At 36.9% G+C, this 26,608-nt stretch overlaps 3 protein-coding genes and 1 long non-coding RNA gene across 4 annotated transcripts; 1 reads left to right on the top strand and 3 right to left on the bottom strand.

The window, feature by feature from the left end:
- LOC109726122 (pentatricopeptide repeat-containing protein At4g38010) lies at positions 7,997-14,464 on the bottom strand. Its single transcript, XM_020255559.1, has 3 exons — positions 12,442-14,464; positions 10,418-10,599; positions 7,997-8,762 (listed from the first exon to the last, which is right to left on the bottom strand). The coding sequence occupies exon 1, from the start codon at positions 14,430-14,432 to the stop codon at positions 12,651-12,653; it is 1,782 nt and encodes a 593-aa protein (XP_020111148.1). The 5' UTR covers positions 14,433-14,464; the 3' UTR covers positions 7,997-8,762; positions 10,418-10,599; positions 12,442-12,650.
- On the top strand, positions 8,274-12,359 carry LOC109726123 (protein FLOWERING LOCUS T-like). Its single transcript, XM_020255560.1, has 5 exons — positions 8,274-8,465; positions 9,519-9,580; positions 9,691-9,731; positions 10,398-10,614; positions 11,986-12,359. Exons 1-5 carry the CDS (start codon positions 8,274-8,276, stop codon positions 12,011-12,013), a joined length of 540 nt encoding a protein of 179 aa, XP_020111149.1. The 3' UTR covers positions 12,014-12,359.
- On the bottom strand, positions 17,502-18,258 carry LOC109726663. Its single transcript, XR_002220581.1, has 2 exons — positions 17,933-18,258; positions 17,502-17,680 (listed from the first exon to the last, which is right to left on the bottom strand). It is a non-coding gene; the product is annotated as an uncharacterized LOC109726663 (long non-coding RNA).
- Positions 18,357-22,994, bottom strand: LOC109726662 (pentatricopeptide repeat-containing protein At1g06710, mitochondrial). Its single transcript, XM_020256413.1, has 3 exons — positions 19,731-22,994; positions 18,781-19,024; positions 18,357-18,696 (listed from the first exon to the last, which is right to left on the bottom strand). Exons 1-2 carry the CDS (start codon positions 22,731-22,733, stop codon positions 18,983-18,985), a joined length of 3,045 nt encoding a protein of 1,014 aa, XP_020112002.1. The 5' UTR covers positions 22,734-22,994; the 3' UTR covers positions 18,357-18,696; positions 18,781-18,982.

Raw genomic sequence — 26,608 nt, 5'->3', positions numbered from 1 at the left:
ACCAACCACCCACTCAATCCCAGGGGATTACTATCATCATATTCGGAAATCACTATCATGTTAACTGCACATTCTTTTATCAAACGGTCGAAAATTCGATAGTACCAAGCGCTTAATACTACTGATAGTATAATAGCATAAATAAATAAATAAAAAAAAATATATATATATATATATATATATATATATATATATATATATATATATATATATATATATATATATATATATATATGTATATATATAATACTCTAGATTTGCATGCAAAACTAACAACTCAAAATCCCATACTTTTTTAAAGAGGAGAGAGAGAGAGAGATATATTCTAGATTTGCATGCAAAGCAACCAACATTAAATCGAACTATTTACCTATCTAGCCTCTTTACAAAAAAATATCCCTATCTAGCCTCCTTTTGAAAAATATTCTCCATTTAGCCTCATTTTCAAAGATTAGAGAAAAAAAGAGAAATTAATTCCTTTAATATATATTAAGGGGTTAAGTGGGGGAGATTATTTTTTTCTCTCTCCTCTCCCATTAATTTTTATATCAAAATAATTTTGATTTCATTCGGTCTATAAATTTCATATTTTAATGTATTAAAACCTAAAATACGAGAAATCCAAATAGTTTTTGGATCATGACCATTATAATCAACTCCTTCCGAATCATGTATAATATTTTCATCAAAATATAAAAAGATTAGAATTGGTTGATGCGCCGTATGAAAATTTTTTAATTTGAAATAAATCGATATGAGATAAATTATACGCAAAAATTAGAGAGTGAAAAGGAATCTCGGGAAAGGAGAGAGAAAAAGATAATCTCCCCCACTTAACCCCTTAATATATATTAAAAGTATTAATTTCTCTTTTTTTCTTTAATCTTTGAAAATGAGGCTAGATGCGGAATATTTTTCAAAAAAAGACTAGATAGGGAATATTTTTTTGTAAAGAGGCTAGATAGGTAAATAGTTCCATTAAATCCCTGAATTTTTTATGAGAGAGAGAGAGAGAGAGAGAGAGAGAGAGAGAGGAAAAGCACCCAAGAAGTTCTGTGAGAAGAAAGACTTAAAAAGAAAATGTTAGGTGGTTGGAAAGTTTAGAAGCAAATTTAAGCCATGAAGCAACAACAGCATGCAAGCCATCAAGCTATAGAATATAAAATATTACACTACAAAAAAAGTAAATATTTAAGGGCACCTTTTTTTTTTTTAATATTTAACGATGCTTAAAAACGTCCAAATATAATCTAAAGTTAAATTTGAAAGCGTCGGATACCACGTGTTCGGTAAAATATATTCTGACGTTTTAAAGCGTTAGAATTTTTTGAAATCCTGACACTTCAAAGCATCAAAAAAATAAAAATAATAAAAAACTTTTTTACGTAATAAATTAGTTTGATATGATATAGCGTTCATATGTTGACGCTTTTTGAAGCATCAGTATTTGCTATATTATAGGAACGCTTAGCCACACTTCCTGCAAATGTCGTCTAAAAAGCGTCTCTCATAGTGACTTAACATATCGTTTTGGGCATCTTAAATTTCTAGAATGATCGATTGTTTTACAGATACGAGATGCTTAGATAAGTTCAATCGATAAGACATGCGATGATTATAGAACAAATAAAAGTTAGAGCAATGCTTTCATCTCATCCATTTCATAAGTGATAACTGACTGTTGCTGTGTGTCTTATTTCTAGGGATGAAAACGATCAAATATGATCAGATTTTTGACAAAATTATATATGCATCCATACTTTTCGTCCGATGCGAATTCGGATGCAGATATATGTCGAGTGCCAAATTTTTGTTATCATATCAGCTAAAAACGGATTCGGATTCAGATATAAGTCGGATTTGTATTCCGATATATTCAGATAATAATATATACTAATATGAATATATAAATATAAAGTAAAATTAGCACGAATAAGACATAATAAAATTAAAGGTTCACACTCATGTTTAAACTCCTTATACCTATATTTCTATATTTTATTCAATAAAATTTAATATTTTAACCAATACAAATACAATTTTATTATGAAATTTATAAACTCGATATACCTATATTTTATTCAATAAAATTTAATATTTTAACAAATACAAATACAATTTTATTATGAAATTTATAATAAAATAAAGGAAGAACGTGATAAAACTGCTTTATTTTCCTATAATTTATATTAACTTCCGTCTTATCTTTAAGGGGTCAAATCAGTCGAATACAGTCGATATTTTAAGAGACCATATTTACATCCATATTTTTTTAGAAATAATATCTAATATACCCCTGAAAATTTCTGAAATATCTAATGTATCCCTACTTTTTTATATTTCAAATATACCTCTCGTATATTTCTCCATTATTCAAAAATATTCCGTTATTAGTACCCGTTAAGTTATCTTGAGTTAAACACGGGTCAAATTTCTACTAGAGTTAAAAAAAAAAAAAAATCAAAATATCTCTTTTGCCCTAACTTAATAGTAAATAAGAAAAGTTGGTGATGACTTTCTCAAAGGGAATGATTGGACAAAAGAGAAGACAAAACTCAAAATACTTTTTTTGTCCCTAACTTGAAGGTAAATAAAAAAAGTTGGTGGCGATAGAAAGATATATATTTGAAATAATTTGAAATACTAAGGAAGTATTTTTAATATTAGCCTTCTAATTAGAGGGGGTTAATAAAAAAGTTGAAAATATATAAGTAATTACCCCATTTTTTAAAAAAAAAATTCAAATGTGAATTTTAATACGTATATACGTCAAATGCTAAATTTTAATATTCATATTCGCATCCAGTCGAATCCAATACAGAATTCAATTAGAATTTATCTAACCACTTTTACTTTTTAGTTATTTTCCAACCAACCATTTGGCCAGCTATGATTGATGGAAATGGTGGTACAATTGGTTACCTTATTTGGCATGGATGTACAACAGTAGCAAATCAATAATTTGACCACAATTTCCATTACTAGTGCCAAACTTGTAGGGACTTGGGACAAATAATTGATTCACAACAGAGAAATACGAACCTACGCAACCACAATAATCAATGAATCTCACCAACCATGCAGTGTGAATTGATTGATGTGTAACACTCTTGCCAAAAATATATTGCTACTTGCATGCTTTCTCACTTTTTCACCTTTGAATTTGAATTTGAATTTAGGGTAAACTTCAAATACTTTTCTTGCAATTTTACACTTTCTTACTTAGTATTCTGTAGTTTAAAATGTATCAAGTTAGCTCCTGTGGCTTCACACTTTCTTACTTTAGTACCCTGTGGTTTTATTTTTCTCTTTTTATTATCCATTTCACTAATTTTTTTCGTTAAATCAGGGACAAAGTTAACATTAAAAGATACTAGAGTGAATATTCGATAAACCTAGGTAGGATATCTGAAGTTTTTTGCACATAATTGAACGAAATATTAACGGAGGAAAAAAAATCAATGACAAAGTTAAAACCGATAAACCTAGGTAGGGTATCCTAAGTTTTTTGTATATAATTTAACGAAATATTAATAGAGAAATCGACGAAAAGAGAAAAATGAAACCACGGAATACTAAATTGATGCACTTTAAACCACAGAGTACTAAAGTGAGAAAGTACGAAACCACATGGTACTAAATTGATACACTTTAAATTACAGAGTATTAAAGTAAAAAAGTGCGAAACCACAGGGGTTGTATTTGAAGTTTTCCCTTGAATTTATTATTATTTTAGCTATACAACCTACTAAGCCCCAAACATCTCTAAGGACTAAAAATAGTGGAAGCAAGCAAATAGCAATACTTTCAGTAGTATTTCAAAACAATTTGATTTTTAGTGGGGATTATATGTTACGAAGTTCTGAACTTAAACATATTAGATTAGTTATTTTTATTTTTTGAGAGAGAGATATATGCTACTGTTGGTTTTTTAATCGGATTTCAGGTCGCCCATGATGGACAAATCTGACCCGACCCATTAAGAGGCGGTTTTTTTAGTTGGTTGGGAAACCACCTAATACGTGCAGTTACAAACGTGCACAGAAAAAATGGAGGGAAGGAGTGTGAAAGAAGGTTCTCATTTTCTGATTCTTCTTCTTCTTCTAATGAGATTGCTGTCCCCAGTACTGAGATTCCTAAAAAAAAGTTTACTCTCTACTTGGAGGATTTGACATTTGGGTTGTGGAAACTAGTGCAATTTTCATCTTGTGATCTTGCATTTGATCCGTTGGAGCGAGTGGTTTGGTTTGATCCTGTCTTCACGATCTTCGAATCGGAATTTGAGGTATTTCATAAAATAAATTTTATTTTCAGCTACCCACTTCATTGGTCTTTTTAAGAAATGAACTTGGCACTGGCCGTCCCTAGAGCAAGTGGCAAAGGATTTGGTGGTTGGTACCCGAGATTTTAAGTTCGAATCCTAGTTGATTCATATTTTCAGCTAAAGCTTATTTCTAAATAAAATAAACGAAGCAGGTAGGGTGCTACCTATCTCTCAAAAAAAAAAAGAAAAAAAGAAAAGAACTTGGCTGAAAATTTGAAATAATTAGGTTTTGAATTTGAAAATTTGAGTACAAACCATTAAGCCTTTACCACGTGTGCTAGGGGCAGTCTGTCTTTTATTAATTATTCGATGTGAGATTATTCACATGTGAACTTGTAGCATTTTTTCTATCTCAAATGAACCAATCAATTTCCACACAGATTATTCGCATGTGAATTTATAGCATTCTTTCCATCACAAATGAACCAATCAATCAATCTCCGCACACCCTCGCCTTCCCATGCGCTTTACCACGCACCTTCCCTCACACCACTTCCCAACCAATTATTTCAATCGCACCAAATCATCATATCGCGTATAAATTATGATTCCTTACCGCGAGCCCATCATGTTTGTAAGAGCCACCAATTTGATCACACCACACCACTTGAACAAGTAACCTCCGATCGTCAAACCATCGGTTCTGATACCACTTGTTACGAAGTTATGGGCGCGTCAAATAATATAAATTATAGATCTACATCTTTCGAAGCACATGTGAAACTTGTTGGAACTTCAATAGATTAAAAAGAGTGCAATGGATTGTGTTGTGATCTATGAATCTAAATATAATTGTGACTTTGAATATTGGTCCCTTTTTTTGACATGCATGTAAAACGATTCTAGATTTAGACTAGTGGTATCACCAGGTAGTAATTTGTCTTGTTCCCTTCTCTGAGATGCATACAAAATGGTTATGAGTACAATCTTATATTATTTAAACAAGTACTCTTGCTAGACCAAGCAAGAACCAATGTAAAAATCTGATTGGATGCCTGAATAATACATTTATTTGATGTAAAAAATTATCTTTTATGATTGACAGTAAAAAAAAGCTTGATTTTCGCACTTTAAAAAGCCTTGATATTCATAATTTAGTTGGTAGGATAGTACTCTTCATTTATAATGTGATTTATCTTACTATAAAAATTAAAAATAACTAAAAAATTAAAATATTTTATTTTAGACATTTGATCACGCATTTTATGCATCAAATACAAGTAAGGCCTTAGTAAGGCGCGCCGCCCTGTTTGGATGCATGAATATTTGATTCAAAATATCTCTTTGATTTACTCAAGAAGTTTATAATATTTCGCAAAGCAGAATGTGATCAATCAAATGTCTATAATAGAATAGTAGCATATTTGGTCTTCAAATTTATTTTTTTCGGCATAAAAGAAATTAAAACATTCTGTTACGACCTTTCGAGGAACAAAAGACAAACTTCTTATTTCTAATCACACGAAAATCATCATACACCAAATAAGTGTTGGTTATTTATTATTGGCTAAAATATATCCAACTTACTGTCTCGTCATAATAAACCCAGAATACTAATAAGTTGACTTAGATAAAGTCAATAAGTTGAGCTAGACTACGGTCCAGAATAGACCTAATATACAGATGTGTTGAATCAGATCAAAATATATGACCGCTGTAAGTTAGTCTTTAAATACGATCATGCTATTCATTTCGTTTATTTCAATGTGTTGAATCAGATCAAAATCTATGACCGCTGTAAGTTAGTCTTTAAATACGATCATGCTATTCATTTCGTTTATTTCATTTTAGGAATAAACTTAGCTGGAAATGTGAATCAACTAGGATTCGGACTTGGGACCTCGAGTACCAACCATCAAGCCCCTTACCACTTGCGCTAAGAACGGTCGGTGTAAATAATTTTTCTTAAAAAAAATAAATAAACATGATTTAAAAGAAATAACAAGGTATATAGAAAACCTCAGAATCGAACGCAACGTGTCACCGTCGCGTTTACTCACTTCCAAATTCGGCAACGGCATCCGACGTTCTTTCCCATTAATATTCCAGCACCGGATTCCTAGACGCCGGCTTTCTAAAGTCGGCAACGAATTCCACACACCTGGCTCTCCATTATCTCCCCCCTTTGCGATGTCATTCAAAAAGAAAAAAAAAAAACTTCAAATACCACCGCTGTAGTTTCGCGCTTTCTCACTTTAATATCATGTGGTTTAAAATATACTATTTTATTATTCTATAGTTTCGTTTTTTTATTTTTTCTCTTATCCCCTTCGTTAAATTTTTCGTTAAATCGGAGTAACAATTCAATAAACTTTAATATAATATAGTACACAATACTGAAATGAGAAAGCGTAAGATCACAGGAGTGGTATTTAAAGTTTACCCTATTCCTTTTCATACGTCGTAAAAAGATATAAAATCTAGTATAAAATCCAGCACCATATCCATCCTCTTTTTTTTCTTTTTTTGTGACTCCATTTTGCTATTATTGTGCGTCACATTTGGTGAAGAAATAAATATACACACAAGTGAGGAATATATGCTGGCGCCGTCGTGTCAAAAGGCGAGGGCGAATTCATACATACTTCGAATTGCACACGGATTTTATGTCACGTTCTAAAAACTAAAAAGGGGTTTTTATTATTCTTACTTGTCCCACGAGCTTAAAACTCCCGTGGAAAGAAAAATCATTACACGGATTTGGTCGATCTACTACGTCCACCGCGAAAGTGGTGATCTGTCCTTCGCCCCATCTCTCTTCGTCCGATCGCTTTAATTGCGCGAACTGCAACTCTTTTAAGATTTGAGAGGAAAAAAGTCATCGAGGCCGGCATTAGATAGATACTTTAACTACCGTCAGTACGTGACTACCACATGATGATAGGATATAAAAAGGAAAAAAGATTTTAGTTCCTTATGTTCCTATTTTTTTAGCAGCTCAAAAATATAGAAATTGAGCGGTGATCTACGATCGAGCTTGGACATTATTATTATTTTTTTTTTTCCTACCACGTGACAGTATGATAACAACAAATAGAAAACTCGACGGGAATCTCTCGCGAACGTTTCACACCATAAATAAAACTTTTTGAACTTTGTATAGTTTGCGATCCGAGCGAAGTTCAGGTGAATCTGATAGGGGTTATATTTTTTCAATATGGAATGGAGAACACAATAATTTCTTCTTTTTTTTTTCCCTGAGAAAGAGAGAGAGAGAGAGAGAGAGAGAGAAAAAAAAAGAAAAAAGTAACAAGCTACAAGCGCTATTCATTTCTTTCAAGAAATGAACTCAATTAAAAATATAAAGTGACTAGATTTTGGGCGCAGAACCTCGAACTTGACGGGGAGAGAACCAGAATTGAAATTTTGGCATTTCGATTTTGAAAACGGTCCGGTGCCGCATTCGGTATCGATTATCAAACTCTTGGTCAACTGTACTGGTAGGATTGATAAGACAAATAATTTGTAGAGAGAGAAATGTTGCTTTTGAGGCATCTGTCATGGCTGAGGCAAGTCAAAAGGTGGCCACCTTTTTACTAGTAAAAGCTGGGGGCTTCTACACATTTTATTATTCAGAGAAAGAATACACTCAAGATTGATTATATTCACTTTGGTGGGAATGGGTTATGCCCACTTATCATCCTTTGAGAGACGCAAAAGGGGTCCAAGAAGAGTTCCAAAAGAAATATTACCAATGATAACAACCCAAATCATTCTCTATTGGAGCCAAAGAAAAGTAAAAAAAAAAAAAAAAAAGTTGGATTCCATGACCCTCCTTAGAATTCAAGGCTTGAAGTTCTTAGTGGATTGTGTGTGTATAAATAGGGTCTCCTCACCTTCACCATCTCACCAAGATCACACTAGGCCCAGTTGGAGCTCTCCCTTGTGTTCCTTGCTTCTTCTGCTCTTGATCTTGCCATCTAGGTTTCGGCATTTGCCGAGAATAACCATGTCGAGGGATCCGCTCGTCGTGGGAAACGTTGTCGGCGACGTGTTGGACCCTTTTACCAAGTCCGCGTCGGTGAGAGTGCTGTACAATAGTAGGGAGCTGACTAACGGGTCCGACCTGAAGCCGTCGCAAGTAGCGAATGAGCCAAGGGTCGAGATCGGAGGGCGTGACATGAGGAACCTTTACACACTCGTAAGTCACAAGTTATAAACCGCTTAGTGCCTGTTCGGTCTAGTTTGGTCTAGTTTTTGGACCAACTTCTCAAAATCGCAAAGCAGCATTCAGACACTTGGCAAATAAAGATTCTGAAACTACTGCTGCAGTGAGAAACTAAAATAAGTTTCTAGACCTCTGAAATGAAAGCTCTACTTCAAACTTGTGCATACTGTTGTTAGGAGGAACTTGATAAAAAGAAGTCATTAGTACTCCTTCAGACGTCACTTCTGCGAAAACTCCAGCCAACGAAGAAGCCCTTCGCTACTTATTTCACTAAACAGGAGATTAAGAGCGGAATCAGTTTAGTCCACAGTAACATGAGCCCAAATATAAATCCATATTATGCAGAATAGGAGAATAAACCTAGCCTAAGCATGGTCCTTTTTATTTTAATATTTTGTTTTATTCATGGGAGAAAAAGTTAAGCCTATATGTCTAAAGTAGTTTGACCACCTAGAGAGAAAATGACAGCAAGAAGAGAACCTTGAATACTGATTTTTATTTGTAGTGCATCCACAAGGTTTTTTCTGGTGTATCCTCTTTTACTTCAATATCAAATTTCCTGAGCCACATATTTGATTGAAAAGCTTCTTCAACCTAGCTCCTTATATCAGTCCAAGAGAATTTGGTTAAAGAATAAGTAGGGTGCCGAAGGATCCTAACGATCAACTCAACTTAAATATGAACAAAATGCTTAGGTATTTAATCTACTATAGAATTATTAATTAGTAATGGTTCTTGTTTGTAGAAGTTACTTGGGACACACCCAATAAAATGTTAAAATGATAAAACTATTAATGTTAAACTCTTCAGAAACTGCTAGGAAATAATTCCTTTTTCTTTTGGAACTTTCCCTAGAAAGTGATAGAATGTGTTTAGGTATCCCTGATTGCATTATTTAATAATAAACCCAAAAGTTCACTATCTTATGTTACTTTGTATTTAATTTGCATTATTTACTTTGGCCGAGAATGATTTTCTCTTGAGAAAAAACAAATTAACAATGATAAAATTATATCTTATCAACAGGTGATGGTGGACCCTGATTCCCCAAGCCCTAGCAATCCAACCAAAAGAGAGTACCTTCACTGGTAAGCCCTAGATTTTCAGTACTATTATTAGTGAGAAATTACAAAAATTCCTATCATTATTGGTTGCCTACTCTCTGAGAACTGCAGATATTCTTTCAAATGCTTTGCAGGTTGGTGACAGATATCCCAGAAACAACTAATGAAAGTTTTGGTAAGTAAAAAAGAGAACATTCATATCATGCTTTTATATATCAATCGTAGTTCATGCTATGCCAACACCACCCAATGTTTCGATATTTGAATAAGAACAAGAACAACAGAAAAGCAGTCTATGTCTATCATTGCTCATGACTATAGTTTTAACTGTACTAACCGTAGGTATAGGCATGGAAGAAAGATTAAGAAGAAAAGATTACAGAGACCACGGAACTTCCAGATAATCTTTCATGCAAAACTAGTTATGAGAGAGGCATTGGAAGATGACGATAATTGACTTCTGTGCTTATGCTATTATCAACCAAATGACACAAAAATTAGGCCTCGTTTTTCTACCGGTTATGTTTTTCCTTTTTTCCTTTTTCTTTTTTACTCAAATTCTATGAGATTGGATGCGCAAAAGGATGGCAGATTGGTTGCATATACGTCTATGGGGCTAGTTTGATAACAAAAGACAATTGTTAGCAGTAATTTTACTTTTTTCTTTGTTGATTTTTAAAAGAGTTGGAAGCTAACCAACAATAACAAGATGGAGAAGACGTCCTCTAGCACATTCAATCACATAAAATTTGAGAGGAAAAAAAGAATATTAGTACCAAACAAGGCCATAGTTAAGTATAACTTATTCGTCTAATTAATTCTGTATGAAATCATGGCTCAGGAAATGAGATAGTATCTTACGAAAGTCCGCGACCAACGGCTGGAATACACCGTTTCATCTTTGTGCTGTTCAGGCAATCAGTTCGCCAAACCATTGACCCACCCGGATGGAGGGCAAACTTCAACACCAAGGACTTCGCAGCACTTTATAACCTCGGCCCTCCGGTTGCAGCTATTTTCTTCAACTGCCAGAGAGAGAGTGGCTGCGGTGGCAGAAGGTATATCAGATAATAACTAAGATTAATTGCTTTTTCTCTTTTTTCCCGCTCTATAAGTAAAAGTAGTAACTCCTTGTAATGAGGCATAGCTTAAATTAATTATTTAGTCTGATTTACAAGCCTCAATCAAGCCTCGCAAAATCAACTAAGAACTCAAGCTTAACTAGATGCCTGCAATATCTATATTCAAATTTCAGCAATAAAGAAGCAAAGAAGCTATATACTATCATTGATAGTGAGGAAAGCAAAAGGTCCAACAAACCTGATTTATCTGCTGAACTAAATACACAAGGCCTGAATTATCTCCTGAACTATTTATACGCGAGTGGGCATGGAACTGAAAAAGCCACGAAAGCAAACCGAATTTGGTTCGGTTCGCTTTTTGGTTGTAACTGCTTTGGTTTTGGTTTATCAAAAACTTTCGTTCTAGTTTAAGTTGAAAAATCATAAAAGCCACCCAAACCTTATGTGATTGTATATATGTATATATCAACATTTAGCACTAAGACCGACCGTCCCTAAAACAAGTGGCAAAGGGCTTGGTGGTTGGTACCCGAAGTCCCAAGTTCGAATCCTAGTTGATTCACATATCCAGCTAAGTTTATTTCTAAATGAAATAAACGAAGCGGGTAGCGTGCTACCTATCTCTCAAAAAAAAAAAAAAACATTTAGCACTAAGCTATAACTTGTTTCCACTTGATATCAACCTAATTAAACCAATTGAACTGACAAACAATACAAACCATCTTTAACAATTCAAGTGTGTAAACAGGCAAAATGAATTGATTTGGTTCGGTTTGGTTTTTTCACATATTCGATTTCCTCAAAGTGGTTTAGAACAGTTCAGTTTGAGTTTATCTTGTAACCTAAACCAATCCAAATCATACCTGCCCCTAATGTAGAGCTTCATTCCATTTGGAATTATTTATAAACAATTTAACTACAGAATCAAGCACATAAAGAAAAGTTATTTGTGCATCACAATAGTAAAGATAGTCTTGGTCTCAACTACTGGAACAACCTCTAATTATTTTGTAATCCATTCCCCTTTCTATTAAAGGCCTTTAGTAACTTGAATGGAACTGACATATCTGCACCAACATGGCTCACAACTCAAAAACGTCCGAAACTTGGTTACTGATACTAGCAAGTTATTCAACGTCTTTTGATTGGACATAAGACGTGATAACTCCTCTCTGTCTTAATGACCTTGTCGAACACGATACTGAAATATCCAGGTGGACTTAAGACCATTACTTAAGAAAGGGAGACAAAAACTCACAATGCTTAAACCTGAGTAAGGTTTTCAATACTAGAATAACTCCTCAACATTTTCTATAAAGTCTGAAATATATATTTGTTGCCTCAAAGGAACCCATCTGTCGGTGGATGGAGCTGATGATCAATTGAAGCATTTCTACAGTTTTCGAGGGAGTTCATACTCATACAAGAGGACCAACGAAGAAAGCCATGAAAACATTTAAATTTCAATTTTATTTATCATATTAAATACCTAACCTTGTTCGACTTTTGCTACTGCATGTACAAGCTCACTCAGTTTTCTGAGGTGAGCATTTATGATTTTTAGCTTGCTTCTCCCTTGCAAAATGAAAGGAAGATGTAACATCTCAGGTCCAAAATATGTTCTCTGTTTTAATATATGCCAAGCAAACGATGACTAAAAGGCAATTGCTTTAGAATTGAATTGGAATGGCTAACAAATGGAATAGCAATTTTCCTACCTAATTGCAATCACAACTTTGCACTGAATGTTAAGAGATAGTGAACAATTTAGTTACTCAAAGGAGAAAATGAACAAACAATCACCTTGTAAGTTAATTGGAAGTTCTGCTCAAAGGTTGAGAGATGTGTCAAATACTCAAATTTCTCATCTTGACCACCTAACATGCTCGGCACTGAACAAGTTCTTCCACCGAAAAAGCTAACCGCAGTCCAGTCATATGAAGTATGGTGAAAAGCGTGCAGAATTTTCAACTACAATGCATCGACAGGCCTGTCAAAATGCACCTGCATCGCTAACCAGCTGAGAACCAGCTGAGAACCAGCCAAATTTCTTCCATTTGTGGGTGGTCGCTCATTCCAACCAAAAATTCATGAGCCATGCCATTAACTTCTATGACACTTGACCCGGGCTCCTTCTGTACACCCTTCTCCCTCATCAACAGCCTCACTTTTGTCACATCTCCCCATCTATCATTTATAGCATATATGTTAGAGAGAAGCACATACACTCCACTATTAGACGGCTCCATCTCAAGAAGATGGCCCAGGATTTTCTGAGTGAAATCCACATTCCCATGAGCTTTGCATGCACTCAGCATGGATCCCCATATAAACACGTCAGCTCTCGTTGGCATGACTTTAATGAGATCATAGGCTTCTTCTATGAGCCCAGCCCTTCCGAGTAGATCAACCATGCATCCGTAATGCTCAATCGACGGGGTGAGCTTGTAGAATTCCGTCATCGACGCGAAAAGTCGACGGCCTTCTTTCACTAACCCAGAATGAGAACATGCACTAAGAATGGCAATGAAGGTTACCTCATTAGGTCTTATAGCAACATCACTGACCATGCCATCAAAGTACCGAAGGGCTTCCTTACCAAAGCCATGTATAGCTAAACCACCGATTAATGCATTCCATGAAGAGACATTCTTACACGGCATCCTATGGAAGGTACTTATGGCCAGATCTAGGCATCCGCACTTTGCATACATGTCGACCATTGAGGTCCCTATATGAACATCCCACTCGATGCCCTTGTGCTCAACGTACTCGTGGACCCATCTCCCACAATCTAATGCACCTAAGCTTGCACAAGCAGAGAGAATACTAGACAAGATAACCTTATCAGGCTCCAACCCTGTTTCTTGCATCGCATGAAACATCTCTATCGCTTCCTTAGGATGCTTGCATTGAACCAACCCACTTATAATGCTAGTCCACGAAACAATGTCTCTCTCTCGAAGTTCTTCGAAAACCAGCTTCGCCTCATCCAAGAGCTCACATTTGGCATACATGTCCACAAGAGCATTGCCCACAATGAGGCCCAACTCGGTTTCACGCTTGACCATCAATCCATGAACTCCTCTACCCAATTCCGCGCTCCCCAATCTCCCGCAAGCCATGAGCACATTCACCAACGTCGCCACATTCGGCTCCGCATCCATAACCCCGAACAGCTCCAGGGCCCTCCCAAAAAACCCGCCTTTCACATAGGCCGATATCAACCCGGTCCACGAGACCACATCTCTTACGCGCATTTCGTCGAACAGGTGCCCCGCGCACGAGTACTCGCCGCAGACGCCGTACAAATGAACGAGCGCGTTCTCGACGTGGAGCCTGCGCAAAAAACCCATCTTGATGGCAGCGCAGTGAAGCTGCCTCCCCTCGCCGAGGCCGAGGAACCTGGCGCAGGATTTGAGGGCGACGGGGAGGGTGTACCTGTCGGGGCGGATGCCGTCGCGCGCCATGGACGTGTAAACGGCGAGAGCGGCTTGTGGGCGGCGCGTGTGGGCGTAGGAGGCGATCAAGGAGTTGAAGGGGAAAGGGGAAGGGTGGTGGAGGTGGCGGATTTGGAGGAGGGTTTTGTAGGAGGAGGAGGAGGAGGAGAAGGAGAAATTGGCTAAGTATTGGGCGAAGGGGAGGAGGATGGAGGGGTCTTGAGCAAAACCTGAGGTGAGAATCAGGGCTTGGAGCTCCGGGAAGAAGCTAGGGTTTGTGGGCTTGGTGAGGAGGGCTAAAAGAGCTTCTTTTATTAGGGAATGGGCGCGGTGGGGAGAAGAAGCTGCGTTCATGGAAAGTGTTTGGAGTTTTGAGGGGGGAGAGGGGGAAGGTGGGGTTTTAAATGGGTGAGAATGTAGGGGCAGTCCCTGTAGTATTCCGTTATTTCAACTTGGTTCCTGTGCTTAAATGCTTTTCTTTGTTTTTGAATTGTTCACCTTTGTTGCACTTTAGTCCCTGACATTCAAAGATAAATTTAACTTTTTTTTTTGTTTTATGAAATTTGAAAAAATACACTTATTTTAGCTAATTTAATACATTTTCGAACTAAAGTGCAATAAATAAGTAGGACTCCTCGGAGTTTTCTGGTATCGTGGGGACTGTGCCAATCGTTGAAAAAGAATTTTTTTTATTAATAGGCTTAAAAAATATTATAATTATAAAAATATTTATTTAAAATATTTATTTATAAAATTATATTATATACGGTGTTATGTTTAATGATGGATATCATTCGGATTTGGAATGTAGAAAATATATAAAGTTTGGTGGGAAGAGCTGCGGGGTGGAGGAGGAGCAGGCGAGCTGAGAGTAGGGATGTCAGTCGGGTTTGGGTCGGGTTTTTAAAAATCCGAACCCGAATTCGAAAACCAAATTAAAATCCATACCCGGACCCGAACCCGGCGGGTTTTAAAAATCCATACCCATATCCGTACCTGACCAAAAACCCGAAACCCGAATCCGGACCCAGCCGGTTTTAAAAATCCATACCGATAAAAATTATTAAATATTTTATATATTATATAAATAAATAAAAATAAAGTATGTATATATATAATTTATTCGGGTTCGGGTTCAGGGTCGGGTCGTGTTCGGGTTCGGGTTCGGGTTCGGGTCGGGTAAATACAAAATCCGTACCCCTATCCATATCCGTCAGATTTTTATTTTCTATATCCATAACCAAATCCATACCCGTTTAGCTCGGATAAACCCGCCCCGTTCGGATTCGGATTCGGATAATATTTCGGGTATCCATACCCATTGACATCCCTAGTTGAGAGGAGGGAGGAGATGTGAGAAGAAAGGGATGGAGCTTAAATTAATTAATTTTTAGTTAAAATGTATAGACACTTCCCGAACTTTACTTTCTTTTGAAATTGGCCGCTAAACTTTTTTTTTGAGTTCATTCCAAACTGAGTACATACTTTAAACTTTTGTCATTCAAGAGCTATCAATATTTAAAAAAAAAAAAAATTATGTGGGATTGGTGGTTAGTATTTGAGGTCTCATGTTCGAATCCTAGTTGATTCACATTTACAGCTAAGTTTATTTCTAAATGAAATATATGAAGCGTAGCCCGCCATTTTTCTCTCGGAAAAAATATATATATATATATATATATGTCTTGATACATATCTACATCCTTTTTTTGTTTGATTTACACCTCCTTAACTTTAGCTAGATTTNCTAAGTTTATTTCTAAATGAAATATATGAAGCGTAGCCCGCCATTTTTCTCTCGGAAAAAATATATATATATATATATATATGTCTTGATACATACTCCATTCCTTTTTTTGTTTGATTTACACCTCCTTAACTTTAGCTAGATTTGAAATTGACTTATAAATTTTTTCGTTCGATTTACACCAGCTTGACTTACTAAATAAACAGTTTGATTTAGGCTCTTTCCTAGAAATTCTAAGTTTTATTGTTTTATTTGTATTTTTTTTAAGCCGATTAATAAGTTGCAACATGTTAAAAAGGAATGGAGGGTCATTGGCTTTGTAAAATGTGATTATTATTTAAATTCTAATGTATTTTAACACTCTTCCGCTTTCTTACTTGTAATCTACTATTTTATTGGTTTTGTATTGTTTATTATAAATAAAAGAGGATGCAAATGTATTTCATTGGTTGTTCATTTTACTAGCTTTTGTATTTTAATAGAGTTTTCAAAATTGCCAAGGCCAGGGTTTAAATTAAACTTAAGTAAGTATTAGGGGTGAAAATCAAGTAAAAAAAAATAATAATTCAGGAATCAATTTCAAATCGGACTAAAGTTCAGGGGGTGTAAATCAAATAATAAAAATTTCGAAAAGTCAATTCAAAAAGTCAATTTCGAGTCTGACTAAATGTGAGACCCAAAATAGTCCTATTTATAAGATGTAATAAGACTAAAAATCTCTTAACTCGGCCATAGCACTTTCCAGGAGATTAAAAAAGTTAAATATGTTAGAACTAGAGTGGTCCTAAAATGGATGAGCTCCTGGGAAGTGAGGCGTCATAGTTGGTATCAAGTCAATTATTAGCCGAAAATATTAGATGAGTCTCAATTGAATTAGAATTATACAGCGGAAAGAAATAGGCTCTTATACTGATGATTATTGTGCACAGAGTGCGATCCACCATAAGGTCGGTTAAGATTAGCGAGACGAATCTCATATTGCCTAATACTTGTAAGTCTAAGCCTGGGCTAAAATCTCTTAATCCAGCTATAACATTTTGAATGATAACTAGACATAAGAAGTTAAAAAAGTTAAGTGTTCTAAGACTAGAATAGTCCTAGAATAGATGGCCCCTGAAAAGTGTGACGTCACATGCTGTTTATATTTATATATTTAGTTTGCATATTTTATGCAATTATTATAGCTATAAATTTATTAAGTAATTCGCTTAAATTTTAAAGTCAAAGTATCATTTATTGATTCAAATCAAACAAACTACAAAGTTGAATAATAAAATCAAAAATTTTGAAAAGTTAAGTAGTCAAATCCAAATGTTAACAAATCAGGTAAGCACCATATATTTTTACCTTAGTTTTTTAGTTGTCTAGCCAAATCTTTTTCTTTTATAACCAAAAACGCCAGAAGGGGTTGATAAATCCAACAATTCCTGAATGAAGGATTGTAGAGCTTATAGTCACTTTGGATTGTAGAATTAATATTTCTTAAAAAAAAAAAAACCTAAATTATACTTTTGGTCTTCAAACCATGATGTGTGTGACACTCTAATCTCCATATTTTAATTTATTATAATTTTTTACTCAACTTTGTGAATTATTGTAGTTAAGTCTTATAATCTAATTTAGTTAACTAAATACTGATGTATTGTTAATATGAAAATAATATAACAGTATTCTGATTAACAACGTGACAAAAAGAAAGATGCCACATCAACGAGACGTTAATATTTAATCAACTAAATTGAGTTGTGAGACTTTGATTACAATAATTTACAAAATTCGAGCTAGAAATTACAATAAATAATACTTTGAGGACCAGTGCCACACCCCTCATAGTTTGAGGACCAAAAGTGTAATTCTGCAAATTGATGCCACAATGGAAGAAAAGATCAGCAACTTTGGTTTATTAAATAAAAGAAATACAAATGAAAAATGCAAGTGAAAGGTATTAACATCTAAAGAGAATACTAAAATAGTATCCTAACAAAATGCAAAGTAATATTCTCATATTACAATCAAAAAAGGCTGATCATGTATTATGTTTCCTACTTAATACACAACATAATTGCAAAATAATATGTAAATCATTGCATTAAATACATGGTTGTACCTTTTGGGGGGAAAAAATGGCACCCTTCTATAGAGTGTGTTGAATTGTGAACTCTCATCTTCGCAACTCCGCCAATCTCTTCATTATTAATAAAACTCGGGAGGTTACACAAAGAATTATTCACTGAATGAATAAACAAATTATGAAACTTCGAAGAAATTTTCGTCAAATACTTCTGGGATCTCGAAGAGAGCCTTTCTCGTTCGGAGGTCTTGGACTAGAACTACTCCAGATCAGTTTACACAAGAGTCAACTTAGGTGGTCATCTCCAAGATGTTATCTATTTTCTGAATGATCTGAGATTCTGAGAATCGTGTGCCGAATAGCTGAAGAACCAAAGAAAGAGAAAGAAAAATAATTAACTATGACTAAAATATCGTGAAGAGAGGATGAATGTCATGAGTAATGTGGAGTACTTGCCGCATCATATTCGGAAAATTGGTAATTTCTTAGTGGCTGCTAGTTTGGCCTTGGCTTCTAGAACGATTTCTCTACTATGAAAAGCACGGCCACGAATTGGTTGATTAAAATGCTTTTGCCGTGGGTGCGAAACCAGAAATTGACAACTTGAAGCTTCTGCTTCAACTCTACTGTGAAGCTGTTGAGGGAATTTTGATGAAAAAGCTGTTAGTAATTTCCTGCACAACACTACCCAAACAAATCGTCTCCGGAAGTCCAAACCGAGCCAAGAATGCCCTTTGCGAAAGGAGAGGATATGCGCCACATGATCAAGAGTTGGGATCATCAACTGAGTAAGAGGATGCCTAGCCGCAAAACAAAATGATAAGGCAATAGCTTGAATTTCATGCAGTGTCACAACATAAATATTATAGAAAGAAGCGTAGTACCATTCGACGGGAAAGATCCGTTCGCATATTGGATCCTCTTTGAGGCGACTTTTGCTAAACCACCCTAACAAAGCAGTAGCGCTCCATCTCTCTCTCTTTTTCCTATAACCAAATTCCACTTGCATTGTAGTGCTTATATCCGATGGCTTATATGGGAAGCAGCCATTGCCGCTATGAGGAGACAGAAAAAGAAAAGAACACCCTAGCCACCATCAAAGCGTTTGCTATCATGCCAGATAATGCCCTAATGCAAAAGACAAAAGTAAGTGGCGCAACAAAGAAATCAATATTCATAGAATAAGATTTGACCTTAGAAAGAAAATCAAAATGTAAATCACTACAACTATAATTTAATAATTACATTTTTCAAGTGAATGCAAAACTTTGTGTCCGATAATTCACACGGTTGTTTTACTTCTATAGTGTAAGGTTGAGCAGTACATGAGGTATAGTGTGTAGTAGCAAATGCATAGTTTTATCTACTTTATAACGTATACTCATAAACAGAGTCAGCAACAATACAGAGATAAGTCAAGGAACAACCGATTGAGAACTATAACAAGATTACATAACAGATAAAATAAAGCGTTCTAACATAAATGCTTTAGTACAATCAACTCGCGACGTTATACCAATCAAACAAATTGCAGAACGCCAACGGTAGTTTTTGAAAGAAAATAACAAAGATAAGATTTTATTGTAAAGAAACTAATGAGTTTAACTACAAAGCAGCCCTCGAAAAAATATAAAGACTTCCTTAAGATCCATAGCAAGATAATAATAATCTAGAAAGCAAGGTACCATCATTTAGATATCCATGCATAATCCATTAAATTTGACAAAACATATAGAAAAGATATCCTCTATGCAGCAATTCAACTTGGAAAGCATATAGTATGTATGTGTGTGTGTGGAGGGGGCGGGGGGGGGGAGAAGGAGGAAGAGCTTACATTGTGGTGTATGCTATAACACAGTTGGAGTGCTTCATCCCACTTGTTAACTCTTAAGAGTCCCTTGATGAGGCAAAAGAGGATGGCCAAATCAGGCACAAGTCCCCTCCTTATCATCTCACTGTACAATTCGAAAGCTTTTTCAACCTTCAACGCCAAACAAAACCCTTGAATTAATGATGCATACATGTTTTTGCTAGCAACTGCCGGACATTGTGCCGTTTCCATAATCTCTTTGTGCAATTCCAGTGCTACCTCCAGCCTACCAGCTTTGGAGAAACTATCAATAAGCATACTATAAGCAGGAGCAATGGGCACCGCACTATAAGTAGCCACTTCTTCTAAAAGCCCAAGCGAGGCGATAAACTTCTTACTAAACCCTTGAATCACATGGCTATAACCTGCTACATATCTCGGCCAGTATGTCTGCTTCATTTCCTCGAGCAGTTTGTGGGCCTCATCCAAAAGCCCAGCGGCACAACAATGGCTGATCAAAACCCGGTAAGTAACAAAATTTGGAGCACAACTCTTTGTTGTCATCTGCTCGAATAGCTTAAGACACATGTCGATTTTACCTGCTTTACCGAACCCATCTATTATTGCAGTGTAAGTTACAACATTAGGGTTACAGCCTTTCTCCTCCATCATCGATAAAAGCTTCAAAGCCTCCTCAGTTTTTCCCACTTTGCAGAGCCCGTCAATCATCTCAGTGTAAGTAATAACGTTAGGCGCACAAGAGCTCTCTAACATTTTAGAGAGGACCTTCAAAGCAAGATCAAGTCTTTTATCCTTAAACATCTTATCAATCAAGGAGCTGTACGTATAAACATTAGGCATATAACCACGTTGAGTCATTCTCACAAAAACCTCTTGTGCATCATCGAGCCTTCCGGCCTTGCAGAAGCCGTCGATAAGAGCATCATAAACGACATGATTTGGCTCACAACCTTTAGATGACATTGTATCGAGTAAATCGCGGGCCTCGACTACTTTATGGGCTTTACACAAACCATCCACCAATGCTCCGTAAGTAAAGACATTTGGCTCTAAGGAGTCAAAATTGTCATCTTCGAAGTGTCTATCATTATCCGCAGTTTGAATAACCCCAATCATTTTGGAGTATATATTGCATGCCTTTTGAAATTCACCAGCTTTGCAAAGGCCATCGATTAATGCAGTGTATGTCACTACATTAGGGAGGCATCCATCGCCGACCATTCTCGCGAAAAGATCGTTTGCCTCAGAAATTTGCTTAGCCTTCAAATAAGCATGTATAAGTGCCGTATAAGTCACCACATTTGGGTTGCATCCACCTCTCTCCATTTCCTCGAACCAAATTCGCGCTTGTGGGATGAGTCCAACCTTACAAAAGCTATCAATTAAAATAGTGTAGGTATAAACATCGGGAACGACACCCGTCCTCTTCATCTCCTCAAACAAAAGGAAAGCCTTCTCCACCTTAGAAGCTTCGCAAAGAAAACCAATGACTTTGGAGTACGTGCTAGTATCAGGTACGAACCCCTTCTTCATCATCTCCTTTATGATCTCAAATGCCTTATCAAACTTTCCAACCCCACATAGACATCGAGCAAAATTAGAAACATTCACCTTATTGAGAACAACGCCCGCATTAAGCATGTCGTAATAAGCTTTCTCTGCCAAGTCCAATAAGTCCAAACTCGGTAATTTATCACTACCGCATATACTCCCAATAAATATATTATAAGTCACATAACCCGGAGGGCAATTGCAAGCCACCATTTTTTTTAGCAGCTTATAAGCATAATCATAGTCTCCACTTTTGCTATAACCATGAACAAGGGAATTAAACAGGGATGGGCTCGGATTACAACCCTCGGTGATCATCATATTAATGATTCTCTTACACCAACCAAGCTGCTTCTTCCTCAGAAACCCGGATAGTAACGTTCTATAAGTTATCGCATTCGGGACGAACGAGTTAGACCGCATCCTATGAAGGAAAGACATGGCTTCTTCAAAAAGAGAAGCCTCCAACAACCCACTTATCATCTGAGTGCATAGAACCGTATCGAGCGTGAAATCTTCTCTCTCTATCATGTTGAGAGCTTCGACCCACCTCCCGGCTTTGCACAAAGAGTGGGCAAAGCACCCCATAGTGAACCTGTCCATACAAAAACCTGAGTCCGACATCTCCTTATGAACTAAGAAAGCCATATCCAATCTCTCGGCACTTAAAAGAACTTGAATTAAAGCATGATATGTAACCTTGGATGGCCTAAAACCAAAGTCTTTAAGCCTTCCGAGCTCCTCTAAGGCTTCATTCCAAAGCCCGTTACGGCAACATTTCCTAACCAATACATTAAGCAATTTGACGAGCACTTCACGGTCATCATCTCCAATCTCGCGTAGAAGCTGATTGGCGACTCTGCTTTTCTCATCAAAACCCAAAATTTTGATTAGCGCATCATATGTCGCGCCCGTATGAGCATACCCAATTTGGCGGCCGGCCCAGGTAAAGAATTTGATGCACAGTTCCGGAACTTTCACGAGCCTGAGCACATCGATCACTATCGATTCATCTATTTTCTCTCTGAATCGCCTTAACAACTTCTCGGTTTTGCTATCAAAGTCGGTTCCGCTAGCCCTAATCGCCTTGGAGATCAAAACGCCCTCAGGAGAGAACTCGCCCAAATCAGTTGAGCTCCGCTCCGCCGCCGCTTCCTGCAAAAAGGCGAAGTCTTTGGCCGAGACGGAGCCCCCGTGATGGCTCCCTCGACCGCGTGAGTCTCCGTTCGACGGATCAGAGAACTCAGGATCGACCAAGCCACTCAAATCATCATCGGGGGAGGAAGAAGAGGAGCAGGTGCCACTGCAGCAGAGGAGGGCACAAAGGCGGGGCCTTTTGAACGGATTCGCGCGGGAGAACCCGGATTTGTGCGGCGGGAACGGAGGGGCGGCTCCGGCGAAGGGGGAGAGCGGCGACGAGCGGGAGAGGACGAGCGCCGCCGCGCGTCGCCTCATGCTGCGGCGGCGGCGGCGGCGGCGGCGGCGGCGGAGGAGGTGAGGTGGGGGATTCTAGGGTTTGGGGAGGGACGGTGGGGATGTGATCGTGGGATTGGGGTGCGATTGGAGAGCTCGGAGTAGGGTTTAGAGGAGTGGGGAGGAGGAGATGAGAGCAGCCCCATGAATGGTTCAGGTTTTGGTGGTTGGGGTTTCCATAAACCCTAGAAAAGAGAGCAGAGCAAGGGGAACTGGAGGGGAGAATAAAGGATACTGGGTTTAAAAAATGGCAAATTTTTTTTTTATGAAATGGAACTATCAAACCTTTTAAATTAGGCCAATTTGCATAAAAATCCACTAGTTTTGCACTTTTACAAAAGTGAGCCACTTTTTTCGATTTTGCAGATTTTGACCGGATTTTCAGCGAACTGACCAAAATATCCTTATTACTTTTTCTCTCTCCTCTTTTTCTCTTCTCTTTTTTTCTCTCGTTCATTTTTTTTTTCTCTCGTCGAAAAACGGCCAGCCTCGCCTGTCTCGCCTCTCACCCTCATGCTCTAGCCCTCGCCCTCACCCTCGCCCTCGCACCCCCCACCTTCCTCACCTCCGACCTCGCCGAAGCCGCGGCACGACTCTTTTTTTTTTCTCTCTTCGACTCTCCTCCACCGTCTCCGACGACGACGCCTCTCTCGCTCTCTCTCGCCCTTCCTCGCCATTCTCGTCCTCCTCTCTCTCTCCCTCCTCCTCTGCTGTCTCCGACGACGACGCATCTTCGCCGACGCCGACACAGTGGAGGTCGTTGCGACATTGCAGCCTTGGAGCGGAGGGTCCTTAGCAGCGTCGTCGCGGGCGCCGTGGCCGTTGGCAGAGATGGGTGACCAAAAAAAATTATAGAAGAAGAAAGAAAAAAAATAAAGACAAAAAATTAAAAAAAAAGAAGATGAAGATGAAATTGTATCGTTAAAGTAAAATTACACTATTTTAAAGAACGTTGCATTATTATGGACATAAGTTGCATTATTAAGTTGTAAACTGTAGCTTTAAGAAAAATTACACTTTTTAAACGAAAATTACACTTTTTAGGAGATATTTACACTGTTTCTCCTCTTATTACACTTTTCATATGTAAACTGCATCCTTTAAGATTAAAATTACACTCTTTGAATGAAAGTTGCACTCTTTGAGAGATATTAAAATGTTTCTCCTCTTCTTGCACTCTTTGAGATGTAAACTGCACCATTTAAGAGATATTTATACTATTTTTTCTCTTATTGCACTATTTCTCCTCTTGTTGTACTATTTCTTCTCTTGTTGTACTATTTCTCCTCTTAAACTGCACCCTTTAAGAGTGTAATTTTCGTTGTCAGGAGCCTCCTCGAGCCCGGCAATAGCCCCCACCGCGCCTTCACGGGCCGGGCGGGAGGCAGCAGCGGAAGAAGAAGAAGAAGAGAAAGAGAAAAAGAAAAAGAAAAGAAATGGTGCAAAATTTTTCTAAATAGTGCAACATTAGTCTTAAGAGAGTAAAATTCATTCCAAAAAAGTGTAATTTTTATATCAAATAGTGCAATTTTCATTAAAACAGTGCAAATCTGTTTTAAAACAGTGTAATCTTATTTTAACAATGCAATTTCATCATCATCTTCTTTCTTATATAATTTTTGCCTTTATTTTTTTCTTCTTACTCTTCTATAATTTTTTTTTGTCACGCCTCTCCGCCAACGGCCACGGCGCCGGCGACGACGCAGCTAAAGATCCCCCGCTCCAAGGCTGCAGCGCCGCAACGACCTCCGCGGCGCCGATGTCGGCGGAGAGGCGTCGTCGTCGGAGGTGGTGGAGGAGGGTCGGAGAGGGGAAAAAAAATCACAGCACGGTCTCGATGTCGGAGGCGAGGAAGGCGGGGGTGCGCGGGCGAGGGTAAGGACGTGCCGAAAAACAGAAGCGGGCCGCCTCCGCCTCCGCCTCTGCCTCCGTCGCTCTCTGGGAAGAGAAAGAAAAAAAGAACGAGAGCAAAAAAAAACGGAGAGAGAAAAAGGTATAGAAATATTTTGGTCATTTTGCTAAAAAATCGGACCGAATCGGCAAAAACGAAAAAGGTGGCCCACTTTTGCAAAAGTCCAAAACTAGTGGATCCTCTCTCATTCTAACCAATTTCTCTCAAATATCTATTCCCTCTCTCATTCTAACCAAACTTGATGGGTGGTTAGAAAGTTAGAAGCACAAGGGCTGTTGTGCTCCTAATAGCACAGTAGCCCTACTATACATATATATATATATATATATATATATATATATATACGAAGAGAGAGAGAGAGAGAGAGAGAGAGTTGTGCTTCTATACTATCAATAGTATAGAAACTCCTATACTATAGTGTTTTAAACCGTTGGATCCTCTTTAAGATCCGTGCACAGGTTTTGGGGGATTAAAGTGGGATGAAGTTAGTAACACCATTAACAGAGAAATAATTGAGGAGAGAGAATCCCACTTCAACGCCCTCTCTCTCTCTCTCTCTCTCTCTTTCGTTAACAGAGAAATTAAAGAGGAAAGAGAATCCTACTTCAAACCCCTCTCTCTCTCTCTCTCTTTAGTTATAATAAATTTATTTTTAAGGATACATACAGACATTGATAAATTTTTTTAAAAAATCAGAAAAAAAATAAAAATTTTAGCACAAATCTTTTTTTTTTTACATAATTTTTATTTTTTTATAAAAATCAGTAAAAAAAATATTGTACCAAGAATCTTGTATTTAAATATTTTTTGCAGAAAAAATAAAAATTTATTTAGTACCAATCTTGTAGAATTTTTTTTAATAAAAAAATTTAAAAAAATACGTAGAAAAAAGAAAGAAAATACAAGTATCTTGTATTTTCTTAAAAGATACATAGCTCATGACTCCTTTTTTTTTATAAATTTTCAAAAAATTATATTAAAATATAAAATTTTAATTCAACAAAAAAATATTAGAAAAAATAAAATAAAATTGTCATTTTCTATAATTGTAAAAAGAGAGAGAGATGGGGGAGAGAGAGAAAGAGAAAGAGAGAGAGGGGTTTAAAGTGGGATTCTCTCTCCTCTTTAATATCTATGTTAACGGAGAGAGAGAGAGAGGAGTTTGAAGTGGGATTTTCTCTCCTCAATTATTTCTCTGTTAACGGTGTTACTAATTGCATCCCACTTCATCCCACTTTAATCCCCCAAACCTGTGCACAGATCTCAAAGAGGATCCAACGGTTTAAAACACCACAGTATAGGAGCTTATACACTATTGATACTATAGTATAGATCTCAGAGAAATTATCATTTTCTATAATTGTAAAAAGAGAGAGAGATGGGAGAGAGAGAGAAAGAGAGAGAGAGAGAGAGAGGGGGTTTGAAGTGAGATTCTCTCTCCTCTTAAATTTCTATGTTAACGAAGAGAGAGAGAGAGAGGGGTTTGAAATGGGATTCTCTCTCCTCAATTATTTCTCTGTTAACAGTGTTACTAGTTGCATCCCACTTCATCCCACTTTAATCCCCCAAACTTGTGCACAGATCTCAAAGAGGATCCAACGGTTTAAAATAATACTATAGGAGCTTATATACTATTGATAGTATAGAAGCACAACTATATATATATATATATATATATATATATATATATATATATATAGAGTAAGTCTTTTGTACTTTCGAAAGTAAGGAGACCTCCGTGCTTGTAAGTTGTTTTCGATGATAGGAAATCCGATTCGACGGTCAGCTCCGTTAAGTATAATCTATCCTATTGGAACTATTTAGAAACCAAATTTTATAATTTTTTGACATCATTTACCAAGCGATCAAAAGGTCTCAAAAATGACTATTTTAATGGCCGATGTGGCATGTTTTTAAGTTCAACGGTGTAGAAGTATCCAAATTA

Source organism: Ananas comosus, linkage group 21 (assembly GCF_001540865.1).
Source record: "Ananas comosus cultivar F153 linkage group 21, ASM154086v1, whole genome shotgun sequence".
Lineage (NCBI taxonomy): Eukaryota > Viridiplantae > Streptophyta > Magnoliopsida > Poales > Bromeliaceae > Ananas > Ananas comosus.
Note: the sequence above shows the minus strand (reverse complement) of the source record. Positions and strands in the feature narration are given on the sequence as shown.

What these genes read in the sequence shown, in the direction of transcription:
- LOC109726662 (XM_020256413.1), bottom strand. Translation starts at nt 22,733, where the DNA reads ATGAGGCGACGCGCGGCGGCGCTCGTCCTCTCCCGCTCGTCGCCGCTC. An exon ending in GTTATAGCATACACCACAAT is followed by an intron (nt 19,025 to 19,730) that starts GTAAGCTCTTCC and finishes CTTTTGCATTAG; the next exon opens with GGCATTATCTGGCATGATAG.
- LOC109726123 (XM_020255560.1), top strand. Translation starts at nt 8,274, where the DNA reads ATGTCGAGGGATCCGCTCGTCGTGGGAAACGTTGTCGGCGACGTGTTG. An exon ending in TGAGGAACCTTTACACACTC is followed by an intron (nt 8,466 to 9,518) that starts GTAAGTCACAAG and finishes TCTTATCAACAG; the next exon opens with GTGATGGTGGACCCTGATTC. An exon ending in AACAACTAATGAAAGTTTTG is followed by an intron (nt 9,732 to 10,397) that starts GTAAGTAAAAAA and finishes ATCATGGCTCAG; the next exon opens with GAAATGAGATAGTATCTTAC.
- LOC109726122 (XM_020255559.1), bottom strand. Translation starts at nt 14,432, where the DNA reads ATGAACGCAGCTTCTTCTCCCCACCGCGCCCATTCCCTAATAAAAGAA.